Consider the following 17,385-nt stretch of genomic DNA (forward strand, 5'->3'; position numbering starts at 1 on the left):
CTTAAGCCTCTATATATGGCATCACTGGACGTCCAAAAGGCCTTTGATAGTGTCTCCCTTCCTACTCTACTTTGAGCGCTCTCTATTGCTGGATGTCCAGAACCCTTTCTTTCGTATGTTATGGAGCTATACTTGGGTAGCTCCATCACTATCACTACAGGGTTCCGTGCAACTTCTATTCCCACTAGAGGGTAATCCTCTATCTCCTCTTTTTCTTAAATGTGTCATAGATGAGTTTCTTCACTCTCTTCCTAGCCATATAGGCTACTCTTTAGGCGCTTCTTCCTTTAATGCTATGGCTTTGCGGCGATCTTATTCTCGTAGCGTCTACTAAGATAGGCTTGCAGGAACTCCTTGACCGGGCAGTTGACTTCTTCTCCATTCAAGGCCTTTCTATTAATGTAGAGAAGTCCTGCTCTAGCTCTTGTCCCCTCTGGTCGTGAGAAGAAGCTTAAGGGTGAGACTATAGAGTTTTCCCTGCACGGGAGGCCATTGCATGCTTTGACCATCCTGGAAGAGTGGAGATACCTTGGTATCATGTTCACCCCAAAGGCAAGGTCTTCTGTCCCTTCTATCCTAGAAGCTGGGATCGCTTCTTTGAGGAAAGCTCCTCTTAAGCCCCAGCAAAGACTGTTTCTTCTTTCTCACTATCTCCTACCTCGCTTTTACCACAAGTTGGTGCTTGGGAGGACATATATCTTGGTACTGTCCCAAATGGACAGGGCTATCCGTTCAGCCATGAGATGATGGCTCCGACTTCTGCCTGACACCTGTACTGCATATTTCGACGCAACGGTTCCATCACTTAGATGGCTGATCCCACGCCTGCAGGTGTCAAGAATCGCAAAGCTAGAACTATCTTCTTCCCCTATCTGCAGAGAGGCTTTCTATAACCCATTAATACAAGAAGACTTTAGAGCAGGCTAAAGGCTGGTCCCATTATCAGGGTACCTTAATTGAGTCAGCACCCACAGAACACAAGAGGTGGGCATCTCTGTTGTACTGCTCTGTAGATGGTGCTCCTTTAAAAGAGTCATATCTGGTGCCTCTGCAGCATGATCAGGTAAGGGATGGCACCAGACTCCTCCCTGGGTTCAAGTATATTGATCTTGTCAGGACGAGGATCAATGCCCTGCCTACTCGAGCCCGCACAGCTCAATGGGATAGTGACTACTCAAACTGTAGGGCTGGCTGCCACTACAGACAGTGAGACTATAGCCCAGTGTTGCTTCCACACCCATGGGATCTGTGTGCGGAGGCATGACGCCGTGGTCTTCATTCTGAACAACTGCTTTAAGAACAAAGGTTGGGTGACCGCGGTGGAACCATATTATAGGACCTCCGCAGGTTTGCGTAAGCCAGACAGTGATTAAAAGAGATGGTGACATTTGGGCAGTTGATGCCCAGGTGGTGGGAAGAGGGCACCCACTACCCTATAGCCATAATAATAAAGTGAACTACTATAAAAATAACCAACATCTAGTTAGTAAGATATGGGAGGAGCATGGGGCAACTCCGAGGTTTACCAGCGCCACCATCTCTTTACATGGCGTATGGAGCATAGATAGTTATAAGGACTTAAAACAGCTTGGGCTTATGCAGAAGGATATAAAGGTTCTTTCCTTGAGGACCCTACAGGGCACACTGGTGGCATGCCGTTGCCACCAGAGAATGACTACAATGATAACTAGAATAGGTATGGGGTAAAACACCTGTAAAGGCTTAGGCCTATATCAAGTCTGGATATAATGTAAGGGTAGTACTGCCCATAACCAGTACAAAAATTAATAATAAAAAAAACAAGTGGTGTACCACAAGGATCAGCGTTTGGTCCACTGTTATTCAATCTGTACATTAATTACATTGGGAAGGATTTGACAAGCAACATAGTTATTTGCTGATGATGCAAAGATAGGTAGGGTAATCAGGAATGCCGCTGATATGCAGTCTTTGCAGAATGATTTGAATAGGCTGGAATTGTGGGCATGGGAAAATGGGTATCAGTTCAATGTCAGTAAATGTAAAGTCATTCACTTCAGCATGATTAGATATCCAATGTCGTATTATATTGGTGGGATTAGGCTAGAAGAAACTGATGAGGCTAGGGATCTTGGAGTATTAATAGATGGGCAGTTGAAGTTTATGGGGCCATGTGGCAAAGATTGCAAATACAACTCAAAAGATAATTGTAATGCTGAAACGAACATTCTCATGTAAAGATAAGGATGTTATTTTGCTTCTTCACAAGGCCTTGATAAGACCTCACTTGGACTATTGTGCGCAGGTCTGGTCTCCTGCTTTCTGTTGTGATTCTGATATATTGGAGAGAGAGAGAGAGAGAGTACAAAGCAGAGTGTTAAAAATGATATCAGGATTGTGGAATACTGATTATGAAGACAGATTGAGAATTTGTGGACTGCAGATACTACAAACAGGAGAAAGAGGGGGGGTGATATGATTGAGACGTACAAACTTCTGAAAGGGTCATACAGGAATTCAATTTATGGAGGGTGGGGAAAGGATGAGAGGGCATCCCTGGAAGCTGAGAATGAAGGCCGCCAAGAAGGGTGTGAGAGCTAGATTTTTCTCTCAGAGGGTGGTGCATAATTGGAATGGATTGCCATTGGATGTTGTGAGTGAAAGCAGTGTTAAAGAATTCAAGAATAAATATGGTAGCTGGTGTGTGTAGTGTGCGGCCTCCCTCGATGAGTCTCTGACTACCTGGAGGTCTCTCTTAATGATAATAATAACATAGTTTTAAAGTACATAATTTCTAAAATGGATGTTTGTCTCCCTGTTTAGGTACACTAACTTGGTCTTCCTCCAGGCACAACCTGGTGGAGTAAGCAGCAGTAAGATTATTTTCCAGGTGATCAGGAAATTTCCCAAGAGACACGTTACCATTGGGTTTGGTCCCATGTAGCAGCCAGCCTGCAGAAAGCTGTTTTACTGCTGTACCCTCCCATGGAGCAGAAACTAGCTCCCTAGTTGAATAATAATACTATGCTGAGCATGCCCAGCAAAGCCCTTACCTGCATTGGATGTGGGAAGAAGCTGTGCGAGACAAAAGCCATAGTCCTATTTTTTTTTACTAATTTCAGGATTGTAACCATTTAAAGCACTGTTTGTTTAATAGCTGAGATTTCATTGGTGAGAAGTGTTTCAGGTGAGTAGTTATGATCTCTTTATTACAGTTTTGAATATTCTTATTTTTGGAAAGGATAATGCATTGAGGATTGATGTATGTAACATCCATAAAATATGGATTTATAATGCATAGAAATGAACACTTTTTCTTGTTAGTTTGTTATAGTGAGTATTAAATGTATTATATTGAACTTAAGAAAAAGTTGATATTGGTTCATGATATTTTGGGATAGTTATATCCCGAATATGAAATTAATATAAAAATTTCACTTTCATTTATTAGGACTTGGGACTGTTAAAAGATTATATTGCATATGCTAGAACTTACATTCATCCTCGCCTCAGTGAAGAAGCTGGACAGGCACTTATTCAAGCATATGTTGAAATGAGAAAGATAGGTAGTGGACGAGGTCAAATATCTGCATATCCACGTCAGCTTGAGTCTTTAATTAGGATATCTGAAGCTCATGCTAAGGTTCGATTATCAAGTGTAGTTGAATTGGTTGATGTGGATGAGGCAAGAAGGTTTGTGTTTAGCATAAATGTCTTGATAGCAATTTTTTTAAGATTATTATTATTATTGTTGTTGTTATTAAGAGAACCTCCAGGGAGTAAGGGACTCATTGAGGGAGACCACATACTATGCACACACACCAACTATCATACTTATTCTTGAATTCATTCATACTTCTTGCACTCATAACACCCAATGCCAATCCATTCCAATCATGCACCACCCTTTGAGAGAAAAATTTAGCCCTCTCCCCTTCTTAGCGGCATTCATTCTCAGCTTCCAAGAATGCTCTCTTGTCCTTTCCACACCCTCCATAAATTGAAAAATTCCATCAACTGGAATGTATGACCCTTTCAGAAAAGTTTTTGTAAGTCTCAATCATATCACCCCGCTTTCTCCTGTTTGCTGCTGTCTGTAGTCTACAAACTCTCAATCTGTCTTCATAATCATTATTCCACAATCCCGATATCATTTTTAACACTCTCCTTTGCACTCTCTCCACTGTATCAGAATTACAACGAAGATCAGACCTGCGCACGATAGTCCAAGTGAGGTCTTATGAAGGCCTTGTAAAGATTCAAAATGATATCTTTATTTTTACATGTGAGTGTTTGTTTCAGCATTGCAATTACTTTTTGTATTTACAATCTTTGTTACATGGCCCCTGAACTTCAAGTTCCTATCTACTAACACTCCACGATCCCTAGGCTCATCAGTTTCTTCTAGCATAATCCCACCAATATAATACAACATTGAATATCTAATCGCACCAAAGTGAATGATTGAAGATGAATGAAAGTGATTATAATAACGCATCTGTTCCTTCCATTTTATATGAATTATCCTATTTGAATTTTTGATTAGGTGTATCATTTTGTTAATCTAATTCTGTTCATAAGCATGTTTACCTTTTATTTTAGCATATTGGTATGCAAAATACAATCGAACTTTCTTATAACAAGCACCAGGGAACCAATAAAATTTCTTCATTATAACCATTACTTACTATATTAGTGATGAGTTAAATCTATCTTTTTTTTTTTTTAATTTTCAATAACTCAATAAAAATAGCTTAAAAAAAACAAAAGTTTTAGAGAGAGAAAAAAATATAATTACATACCTAGATATTATTTGTATGAATATACTTGTATAAACTATAGTACACTCAATATTAAACACAATTTATTTGTAGATAATTTTAAAACAATACCTTTAATACTAAATAGAGTTGATTTCATTAAATATTAAAATATTTTTCTTCTTTTTGAATAGCTTCTTATTTGCTGTGTATAATCCACAGGAAGTTTTCTTATGCTTTTGAAACATTGACGTTTTAACTATTTATGCTAATAAACAAGTTTTTTTGTTTATCAGTTCCTGTCGTATTTGCATATATGAGACTGTCAAGTGAGTCTTTGAATTCTTTCCACCCTTTGAATTTAAATATATTGTTAGGTGTTGAATTATAACAAAAGTCCTGTTTTGTCAGTGTTCTAGATGTCTTCATCACTGAAATCTTTCCTGATTTCTGTTGATTGAGATTCTTCACTAATTTTTGGATAAACAATGTTTTGTCGGTTTTTAAATTGATCCAGCCAACCATTGTTACACACAAAATTGTCCTGTCCAAATTGTGTAGTGAACCATTGAAGCAATGTCATTGACATTTGTAATTTTGCACTTTCTAATTTTTTTTTCTTTTGGTTATGTTGTTTTCCAATGTGATACGTAAATATTTTTATTCTTCCTCAATGTTGATACTGTTGAAGAGGACAAAAAACGTTTTACATACTTCATTTTTTGCACGATGGTCTAATACAGGGTTTCTCAAACTTTTTCTACGACGGAACACTTCACAAATCCTGAAATGTTCACGGAACACCTCTAAGCTATAACATAACATAAGCTAAGTTACCAATTAATAATTAATTGGTAACTTAGCTTATGTTATTGTTAATTAATGGTTGATAATTACTTATTAATTAAACATCAATTAAACCATCATTAAATTAATTTGTGCTGATTTTCATTGACATATCCCATTCTGATCACCAAAAATTTATAACATTATTATAAGTACTTAGGAGTGAATGCAGACTTTTTCTCCTGTGTGCTGGTTTTGTAGGGTAGGTAAATATAAATAAAATAAACGAATAAATCTAAGTGTTAAGAAAAAACAATCATTTATTGTCAAATGTTAATTAGTAAAAACAAAACACATAAAAATAGTAAAACGTATATTGCAAATTAAGTTCTTAATGACTCCGATGTTTTTGGGTCTTTGAATTGGAAATTCTTTTGATATCAGGCACAATATTAGAAAGTTGAATTCTCATATTTGGTGTAGCGTCGAGTCTGTTCCTGGGCTTTGATTTGGTTGCAGCATAATATGAAAATCCTGCCTTGCATAAATATGTCGTTGTTAAAGGAAGTAAAACAAGAATAGCTAGTTTTGACACGCTGGGGTACTCTTCTGTTAAATTTGTCCAGAAATCATTTATTGGCAGTTCCTTGTATTTTTGTTTTAAATCAGCATCACTAATTAAGTCAATTAGATTTTCATAGTCACTTGCGCTGAAGCCTGCTGGCTTAGCTGTCACTGTAAATGGATTCAGAACCCAGGAATTGTCCTCACTGGATTTTGGAAAATATTGCAAAAGGGTTTGATTGCAAGTTATGCAAGTGTTCTAAAATTACGTTAGATACTTCTTCATTTACTTTAGAATTTATTTCAGTCAAAAATTCATGCAAGGTGGGAAAACAATCAAAATTATTCTGTTCAACTGTAGAAATCCAGAATTGCAACTTCCTATCAAAAGATGCAATTTTATCTCTTGTATTAAAAATAAAAGTGCGTTATGTGCACTACCCATTTCATCGCTGTATTAGACCACTTCTGGATTGAAGTGGTCAAGATTTTACATAGTTGATCATTTTTACGGCTTCATCCAAAATAGTTTTTAAATATGTAGGAATTCTTTTTGTTACTAGTGCTTGTCTATGCAAAACACAATGACTTTTGGTGGCTCTTGTAGCTACTTGCAGGATACGTGTTACAACTCCCTTCATCTTTCCTACCATTGCTTGAGCACCATCTGTACAAATATCAATACACTTCTCCAACCGACTTCCTGTTTTGTAATATAATTATTAATACAGTTGAATATATCTTCTCTGGTAGTTTTTTCTTGTAGATATTCGCACATGAGTAAATCTTCTTCAATACTTTTATCAAATATGTAACGAACAAACACTAGTGATACAGCGAGTCCTGCAACATTTGTAGATTCATCCATTTGCAATGAATATTCACTGCAAAGTCTAAGTCAATGAATTAGCTCTTTTTCTGTCAGCAGAAAGATCTTTGATGCGGCGTGAAACAGCATCATTTGATAATTGTACTGCATCTATTTTTTTTAGCAACCTGCTCGTTTAACATGCATGATACAATGTCTTTCACACAAGGCTTAATGAGCGTCTCACCAATTGTATGAGCTTCACCATGAAGTGCAATGCAATAACTCACGCGACAAGATGCCTCTGTTGCATTTTCAGTTGTAGCAATTGTAGCCATTTGAAGTTTAGATTTTTCTAGCAAGTCACGTCGTCTCTTAAAAAAAAATGTATATCTTTTCCTTTGTAATCAGTGTGTTTCGTTTCGAAGTGCCTACGAAGTTTAGCTGGAACCAAAGAACTGTTTACTAGTATTTTATTACATAAAACACACGTTGCATCAGGATTATGTGTATTGCCAATACACGCAAATCCATAATTTAAATAACTTTCATGGTACTTCCATTTTGGTCTGTTCTTAGATGACTCTTGTTCTTTAATATTAGCTTTTGAAGAAACCACAGTGGGGTGCTTAAGGGTCAAAGCTGTATAACTGAGAGGAGACCTCCACATAGCCTTTAAAGGAATGCGGAGAACCGACCAGGGCTTCTGACCTAATGTCCAATCCTCACCTTCTCGTGGTGCACCCTGTTGGGTATCTACTTTGATACTGAACGAACGAGGATGGGCTGGCAATTTGGGATTTAGCCGACCAAATTGTATTCTTATTGGTTAAATCAAAATAAAAAATGATGGTACAACATGACAAAATTTCATGCCGGCTGGGGCGTCGCCCGGTTAAACAAGGCCCCCGTTGTTTTCGCCAGGGAACCAGGGCGAACAGCGAAAAGTCAGCTACTGGAACAAATATGAAAACAAACCCCAACTCAACATCACCAGAGTTAAAGATCGGTACTATCAACGTAAGAAGCCTGAATGGCAAAGAAATGGAGCTAGCTGAGGAATTAGATAAGTACCAGATCGACATAATAGGGGTGACTGAAACAAAAAAGACCAAAACTGGTGAGGTCTTTCTGAGCAATAAATACAAAATGTTATATTCAGGCAATGACAATCAAGGAAAAGAAGGAGTAGCCATAGTATTCAACACAAAATTCGAGGCTAATCTTCTTGAATGGCAGTCAGTCTCAAGTAGAGTAATGTGGGCAAATATCAGAATTGAGAATTGGACAATGAGACGTATTTGTGCCTATGGTCCCACAGAAGGTTCTACTAAGGTAGAAGTAGAGGAATTTTTTGAGGCTTTAGAAAAAGCAACTGACACAATGAAAAAGGAAAAGTTGGTCCTTGTTGGGGATCTAAATAGTAGAGTAGGAAATGACTGTGAGACATACAAAAATATTTTGGGAAAATTTGGAGAAAAGAGCAAAGCTAATAATAATGGCAAATATCTGTTGGATTTCTGCTCAGGACATGGACTGGTTATTACTAACACCATGTTCCAACATAAAAATGTGCACAAATTCACATGGAGAGAAGAGACTAGGAATAAGAAAAGTCTCATTGACTATGTTATTGTTGATAGTGATGTTTTCTCCCTGGTGCAGGACACCAGAGTGTACAGAGGATTTGAAATTGGAAGTGATCACTATTTAGTCTTGAGCAGGATAAAATTGAATTTCATATTGAAAAGAATAACATGTAAGAAAGTTTTAAAGCGAATAAAAGTTGAGCAGCTCTCAGATGTGAACTGTAGACTAAAATACAGAAATATTATTGAAAAGAAAATGAAAGAGTTTGAGAACAGGAATCAAACCTTGGAGATTCAGTGGCAAACTCTGAAGGAAACATTGATTGATTCTGCCAGAGAGGCATGTGGTGAGGTTGTGTGCAAGGATAAAAAAATCAGAACTCCCTGGTGGACACAGGAAGTTAAAGAGGCAGTGAAGGAAAAGAAGAAAGCATATCAAAAGTTCCTGGCAAATAAGTCAGCTTTTACTCTTACAGAATACAGAGACAAATGTAAGAAAGCTAAACAGTGTGTAAAACTGGCTAAACAAAAGTCATGGGAGGACTTTGGCAAGAATATAGAAAATAAATATCAAGAAGGTGGCAAAATATTCTGGAGGTTGTTGAAGAAGCTTAGGAATGGAGGAAAGTGTGCTGTAAAAGGAATTAGAGATGATAAAGGTGAAATGAAAACAGGAGAAAAAGATATCCTTGAAGTATGGAGTAATTACTTTGAAAAACTGCTAAATGAAACAAGCAGTGATGACAGCACAGTGGTAAAAAACACTGACCAGGCATGCAGTCAGGAATACATATCCATACTTGAAGTAGAAAAAGTCATCAAAGGCTTGAAATGTGGAAAGGCAGCAGGAGTAGATGATATTCGACCAGAAATGCTGAAGTATGGTGGTATAAGAGTCTTACAGTGGCTGCACTGCATAGTTCAGAAAGCCTGGACAGAGGGACGAATTCCTGATGATTGGAGTAAAGCTCTCATAGTACCCATATATAAAAAGGGAAATAAGACTGAATGTGAGAATTACAGAGGTATTTCCCTACTGAGTGTTCCCGGCAAGATCTATGCAAGTATACTTGAGAAACGGTTGAGAAGAATTGTGGAAGAAAAGCTTGGTGAAGAACAAGCTGGATTCAGGCCAAATAGAGGCTGTCAAGATCAGATCTTCACTTTACGACAAATAGTCGAGAAAGCATGGGAATATAACAAAGATCTGTATTTAAGTTTTGTCGATTTGGAAAAGGCATATGACAAGGTGCCAAGAGAGAAGCTATTCAATACGCTGCAGTTATATGGTGTCAATGGGGCATTATATCAAGCAATACTTAGTCTTTATTTGAGTTGTGAGTCAGCAGTTAGAATTGAAGGAAGTTCAGGAAGATGGTTTAATGTTAAATCTGGTGTGAGACAAGGATGTACATTATCCCCTCTGTTATTCATTATCTATATGGATCACATTATGAAGGAATGTGGTATTAAACCTGATATCAAAATTGGAGATGTTAATGTCAGCTCTTTGCTTTATGCGGATGATGTTATACTTCTAAATAAATCCGCTACAAGTCTGCAAGATTCTCTGACTAAATTGAATAGCTGTTGTAATAGATATGGTATGAAGGTCAGCAATAAAAAGACAAAGACAATGAAAATAGGCAGAATCATTGAAAATGTCAACTGTGTTGTGAATGGAGAACCTGTGGAACAAGTAAAACATTTCAGCTACTTAGGCACAATTTTTACTGAAGATGGTAAACTAAATATAGAAATAGACAACAGAATCAGCAAAGCTGGTATCGTGGGAAGTCAATTGAATAAATTCATATGGAATAAGAGAGAAATTAGTCGGAACACTAAATTAGCTGTATACAAGACTGTGTTCAAACCAATTTTAACTTATGGATCTGAGAGCTGGGTCAGAAGTAAAACACTTGACCAAAGACTAGAGACCGCAGATATGAGAGTCCTGAGAAAGATTAGAGGCGTGAACAGATGGCATCAATGGCAATATCATATTAAAAATGAGGATATTAGGAAAGAACTTGACATTGTCAGCATCCAGGAATGCATTAGCAGAGCTAATCTCAGATGGTATGGTCACTTAAATAGAATGGGAGAGGAAAGATTAGCAAAACAAGTGTTCTCTGCCAGGTTGGCAGGAAAACGACCCAGAGGAAGACCAAGATATAGGTGGATTGATGCGGTACAAAGTGCCTTAGATGATAGAAATATAAGATCTGATAATGTTGGAGTCTTGACAAGTAACAGACTGATTTGGAGGAAAATTGTAGATAGGAAGTTAGTAATGATGTAATTTTTTCATGTAGTACTGTCATATCCTGTACACCCCTTGAGGGTACATGGCAGGAATTTGATGATGATGATGATGATGATGAGAAACCACAGTTTGCAATTCCATATCTTCTCCAATCATACGAGTAGATATGTCAGCAGAAGTAAAGTTTCTGTCTTTAAACAAGGATCCATGGGTATTTTTTCAATAATATTCAAATTCCAATATTTGTCAGAACTATAATAAAAACAAATAGAATTATGTTGTAAAGGTAACTTTAGTATGAAAAACAATAAGATTATAAATAAGAAATGTCGAATAATATAAAAGTAAATTAATAATGCAAAATAGTAAAAAATAGACTGCAACACACAAAAGTAAATATGAATTGTAACAATACTTGTAAGAAAAGTACTAAACCATATCATATAATGTAAAAGCAATTGTAATAAGAATGATTTGATAAAATGTTCAGTAACAAAAATTAAACAGTTCGATATTAATTATAAAATTAGTTAAAAGAATAAGAAGAATTCTTTTTTTAAAAGCCGCCTCGCCTATTCCCTATATACGGGAATAAAAAGGCATTAGCTGATTTCTTTTTTTCTGAGGGCCCGGTCAAACAAATTTACTTGTATAATAAATTTAGTTTAATCCTTTATCCAAGTGTGAGCAAACAAAGTTTGCGCCTGAAAGTATCTTCAGGACTGGTTTAAGGTGGTACAACACCAGGGCAACTCGTTGCAAAGGTGGAGCAAGCTACCAACACTCCTATCTCAGTATCTCCTATAATGCAAAACACATCTCCTTGCGGATATGTCTAATGTTATGCATTAAGGGAAGGGCCACTACCCAGACTAGTTTCAACCTTTATTGAGGTCTCTTCAGTGGGAGCCAGGCCCAAGTGGAGATATCAGGCAGAAGCATTAGCAGGTCATCTCTACCTATAGGAATTGCCAATTGGTGTGCCACCTTTTTTTAACAATTTACTCTGGATTTAGAGAAAGATGTTGAAAGTTTATTTTTCACTTGGTTAGAGTATAATAAATTTAGTTTAAGCCTTTATCCAAGTGTGAGCAAACAAAGTTTGCGCCTGAAAGTATCTTAGTATACTTTCAGGCGCATATACAAGTATACTTTCAGGCGCAAACTTTGTTTGCTCACACTTGGATAAAGGATTAAACTAAATTTATGATAATCTAACCAAGTGAAAAATAAACTTTCAACATCTTTCTCTAAATCCAGAGTAAGTTATTAAAAAAGGGTGGCACACCAATTGGCAATTCCTATAGATAGAGATGACCTGCTAATGCTTCTGCCTGATATCTCCACTTGGGCCTGGCTCCCACTGAAGAGACCTCAATAAAGGTCGAAACTAGTCTGGGTAGTGGCCCTTCCCTTAGTGCATAACATTAGACATATCCGCAAGGAGATGTGTTTTGCATTATAGGAGACATTATAGGAGATACTGAGATAGGAGTGTTGGTAGCTTGCTCCACCTTTGCAATGAGTTGCCCTGGTGTTGTACCACCTTAACCCAGTCCTGAAGATACTTTCACGTGCAAACTTTGTTTGCTCACACTTGGATAAAGGATTAAACTAAATTTATTATACTCTAACCAAGTGAAAAATAAACTTTCAAAAAAATTTACTTGTAAATACTTTCCAAAAATTTTTTAAAGTTCATACATCAACATAAGCATTAGTAATTAATTATGGCATAATCATAAAGAGTATTAGTACACTTATGTATAGGGTGTGGCATGTTGACAAATATAAATTACATTTAAATTAGTTATCAATCACTGGACCAATGAAATCTTGTAGCATGTCGTAGTTTCTTCAGGCAAACATCATTAAATTAATTTGTGCTGATATTCATTGATATGTTCCTTTCTGATCACCAAATATATTTATAATATTATTATAAGTACTTACAAGTGAATGCAGACTTTTTCTTCTGTGTGCTGGTAGTTTTCCCCTCCTTTTGTACATCCTGGAGATCTTCGTAGGCTTGAGGTGGATGACTCACTATCTGCTCCGTCTTAAACACCTTCAATAAGAGATTTCTTAATACCAAAATTAAACAAAGTGCCTTGTCTCTTATTCATATTAGATTTTAACTCTGTATTCCTATTACTTTTAAAAAAATCGCGGCACTCCGGTTTCAGAACAAGCACTTACACACTGCAATACGAACTTGCGAAGAAAGTATTCAGTAATAATAGATTTGAGAACCGGATACGGACTACCTTGTGTTGGATTCTGAATATATAGAGATTTAAGTAATTATTATTTGCTTCAGAATCCAACATGATCTTCCATCACAAAGGCTAGACTTGTAAATATTATTTAATGTAAACAACTTATTTTACAATTTAATATTCATATAACTACTTTAATTTTATCTAATATTTAATTAATTATTCAAAGATATATGTATTAATAATGAAAAGACTGTGTTAAATATTATTAGGCTATTTTAATTATTACTATGTTAATATTATAAGAATTTGTATTTGATAATTTAACTGCACATTATTTGAAATGTAAATATTCTCTATTTATTCCTATTTGTAGAAGTTTAGCGTTATAATACCTCAATTTTATTATATTTTGTTTGGTTGTCATGGAAACGTATGTAAGTGAACGAGCACGTTTTTGGAACAGAACGTGGGAAGAAAGCTGAAGGTTTACTAAAAAGGAATTAGTTAAAGAGATCACGAGAAGAATTTAGGTGGGAAAAACTGATATAAAAAGTGAGAAACGCTGGAAAAGAAAAAGCATTACAGATTTATTAGAGAGGGATTGGCATTAGGTTGGAATCGGGGCATTCGAAAATCACAGTGCAATAATAGCGAGTCGGCAAGTCACTCAAGCAGCTAAATAAAGTCTACTAGTCGAGAAGCGGTTAGCTTATAAGTTTCGGAATAACAAATAAAGCTACTGAAGATAGCTAAGCGATACGGATAGACTAGCGATTACTTGAGTTGAGATTTAATTTCAGGGCCAACCTTTCAAGGACACACGGAAACTTGAAGCATAGCACGAAGCAACTAGAGAATAATTAGAGGCAACAGTTGTGTTTAATGATAGCGGTGTCAAGAATTATAGTACCTAAAGGATTAAATTGAATGCCGGAGGAATGAACAACTGTGCTTATAAAACCTAAAGTTAAGGAATTATTGTATTGCCTTATTTCATGAGTGATCGGTAGTACTTTATACAACAACATTTGTTTATGTGTATTGTGACCGATGATTAATTCAGTTATTGCTTAGAAGAATTATTTTAATGAGTGCCATTTACTGTTCAAAGTGTTTACGTATAAGTAAATGAAGAAGAAAAGATTATTGGTAAGATTATTCCAACCTTAATATTTCTGTACAAAGAAGTGTGTGAGTTTCATCTTAGAATTCCCTGATACTAACAGTAACTATTGTGGAGAATTAGCCGAAGTGTAAAATTAAAAGTGATTGTTTGTGGAGAAGTGTTACTGAAAATTTTATTGTATTTAGAATTTAAGGAGCTGTGAGAAGACTGTAAAGTAGAGATAGCAGAATTACCATTGTCTGAGTTTGCATGACTGTATTGCCAGGAAGGCTGAAGTGTTTCTAATAACTTAATTAGTGATTTGAAGTTAAGTGTATAATTTGTGATTATAAAATTAAATGTTTGTTTTGTTAATCTAATGTTGTATTTTGCCTGAATCTCTTTTACTGCACCATTCATAAAATATTCGAACCAAAGCGGGAGAGATAAATAAGTTAAATATACTCGACCAGTATATAATTTTAAGGAGAAATAGTTGAAGGTTGATTTTTCTTCAATTCTTGAACTAATTCAGATATAAAGTGGCGCAGTCTTTAAATATAAATTTTCTTTATATTTGAATTAGAAATCAAATTACAACTTATCAATTGTTTAAGAACATCATAGTGATTAACATGTCGGATCCAAGGTAAAGATTTAGAAGTAGGATCCAACACTTGATCTTCGATTACAGTGGAAAAATTTTCTTTATACTTCCTTGCTGATGGTCACTAACATTTGCAACACAGATGTTATTTCGTTCAGTTTTGAGAACACACCAACCATTGTTGTAATCGGCTTGCAGGCAATTTTTATGATCAGTCATAAATGGCGGTATTCTCTTTCCCGATTGTTGAAAGATTTCATTGTGTGAAAATTAACGATAATTCATGAATATTTCCATGTTTAAAAATATGCTGCTTGGTCACTGACATTTGCTACACAGATGTCATTTCCTTCAGTTTTGAGAACGGAGGATATGACACCAATTGTTGTAATGGGCTTGCAGGCAATTTTTATCACCCATCATAAACAGCGGCATTCCCTTTCCCAAATGTTGAAAGGTTTCGATGTGTGAAAATCAACGATACACAGATGTTATTAGGTGTTCTGGGTCTGAGCTTTTCGACATATTCATGAATATTATTTTCCTCAGAATATTTTTACTATAAAATATTTATTCATGAAAAATGCTTAGAAAATGACAAATTCCAGAACTTCTTGCGGAACACCTATTCACCCTCCGCAGAACACAGTTTGAGAAACCCTTCTAATATAAAAATAATTTAGACTTTTTATGAAATGAGAGGCAATTTCCTTTAGTAGACATATTTCAGATGGAAAGGTTTGTTTTTAACTAATTTTACAATCATGGCAGTCTTTGGGTAAAATGAGGGAGAAGGGCCAGAGTGGGGATTATTCCTATGGACAAGATTAGGTTATAAACCAGTACATAATTTGATGCAGATAGTCATAAAAGCCAAGTCGCTCCTTTTCATTTTTGTCTACTTCAGGTAGTACTTGGGTATGCCAAGAACTACCTGAGCAATTAAGAATGCTTGCATAGATACCAAAATTGGTATGATATATATGTGTAGTATGCTCTTTGTTTACTGTGTAGTAAATTAAAACCATTATGGCTTTTTGCTCATTACAGTCATAATCTCATTATTTTCTTACTTGTTATAACAAAGTTTGACTGTATATAAAACGAATTGTTGATCCTCCAATCTCTGCTACTCTTGTTGTTCTAAATAAATATGTACTCCTTGCATACTGACAGAGCAGCATTATGTATTATTGCCTGGCTGTTAACCTAGATAATTCCTGTCAGTGGATTAGACATGGCAAAATTAATTAATTTTGCCATGTCTAATCCATTACATTAATATTTCTCTAGTGTTAACAGCATCACCAGAGCCATGTTAGACAAGGTAAACAGTAAATATGTTCTGAATAAAATAAAAAAATTCACATTTAGAATAAAGTGACATCCTTAATAACAATTGTTTATTATACTGGATTTATGCAGTCGACTACAATTTGAGATAAAAAAACTTATATTAAAATTCTGTTTTGACCTTTACGTTAAAATCATCTTCAGGAATACAGTAGCGAACAAATTAATCCGAACAAGCAAAATTTTCAAGTTTTTGGTTTCAGTTTACTGTTGTGGTTGAGTGCTGCTTGTTTTAACTGTTCTCTACAATGTTTATTAATAGTGTTGTGCATTTTTAATAGTATAAACAAGTTGACATTTGTAGTGCTTTATTCATTTTGTGCAACTATAAAATGGATACATCTCCAAGAAAGCATTCAAAAAAAAAAAAAAACGCTATTTAGATATTTACAGTGAATAGAGGTGGATGGAATAAAGGAACTGATGAGAAATTTGTTTGGTATGTTTGGAGTTGGACAGTATATAGGTATTATGGTTAAAAGAAAGAGGAGGAATGGTGGCAGCCAATTCAGAGGAGCATGCCTATAAAAGAGGTGCAGGAAGGGAGCTGAAGGGAGTCTGTGAGGTAAGGGTCATCTATTATGTGGATTGCCCTCTTCCGTATATCATCAAGAATTTTTAAGATGGTTTTGGGTGTACCACCCCAAATGTCGAACCATATTCCAAGATTGGTTTTATCTCACATTTATGAAGTACTAGGAGTTGAGCAGAAGAGAAATTATGTTTTGAATGGAAAATGACAGAGTTTTTTAGAAGCTGAAGAGGCTTTGTATCTAATGTTTGTACCAGGATAAACTGGATGTGACAATCAAGCCAAGAGAAAGCTGATCTTGAAAGGAAATTAGAACATTATCAAAAGTAAGAGGGAGTGAAGTAGGATGTTTCTTGTGGGTAATAAGGCAGGCATTGCAAATTTACTAAGTTGTCTTCATCCTGTTTGAGGATTTTGAGGAGATCAGTTTGTCACTGGTTCTGGAAGATCTGGAGACTTCTATGATTTGAGTGCTACCAAGCTTCTCAAATGAGGAAGAGGAATGAAGAGTACTGTCATTGACAAAACTGTGAATAGGATCGAAGTGAGAAGTTTATTAGCATAAGGAGGAAGAGCATGGGTGAGAGTACAGAAACCCTGGGGTACTCCATTATTAATAGAGAAATATTTTAATTATACCACAGGTACCTTTAAAGAATAGAGAAATCTGATGAGAGGAAGTCATCCACCATGACATGCAATGCCTGCCTTATTACTCACAAGAAACATCCTACTTCACTCCCTCTTACTTTTGATAATGTTCTAATTTCCTTTCAAGATCAGCTTTCTCTTGGCTTGATTGTCACATCCA

The 17,385-nt window shown here is 35.9% G+C and overlaps 1 protein-coding gene across 3 annotated transcripts in view; it reads left to right on the forward strand.

The window, feature by feature from the left end:
- dpa (disc proliferation abnormal) overlaps nt 1-17,385 on the forward strand; it is a 238,270-nt gene that overhangs the window by 196,657 nt on the left and 24,228 nt on the right. For all 3 annotated transcript variants that reach the window (XM_090398134.1, XM_090398132.1, XM_090398133.1), the window contains exon 18: nt 3,431-3,672. In XM_090398134.1, coding sequence (XP_090254260.1) covers nt 3,431-3,672 — 242 coding nt within the window. The remainder of the gene's footprint in view (nt 1-3,430; nt 3,673-17,385) is intronic.

The sequence above is a fragment of the Typopeltis vanoorti genome, chromosome 9 (genome assembly GCF_054136105.1).
Source record: "Typopeltis vanoorti isolate ZY-2024b chromosome 9, IOZ_Tvanoo_1.0, whole genome shotgun sequence".
Lineage (NCBI taxonomy): Eukaryota > Metazoa > Arthropoda > Arachnida > Uropygi > Thelyphonidae > Typopeltis > Typopeltis vanoorti.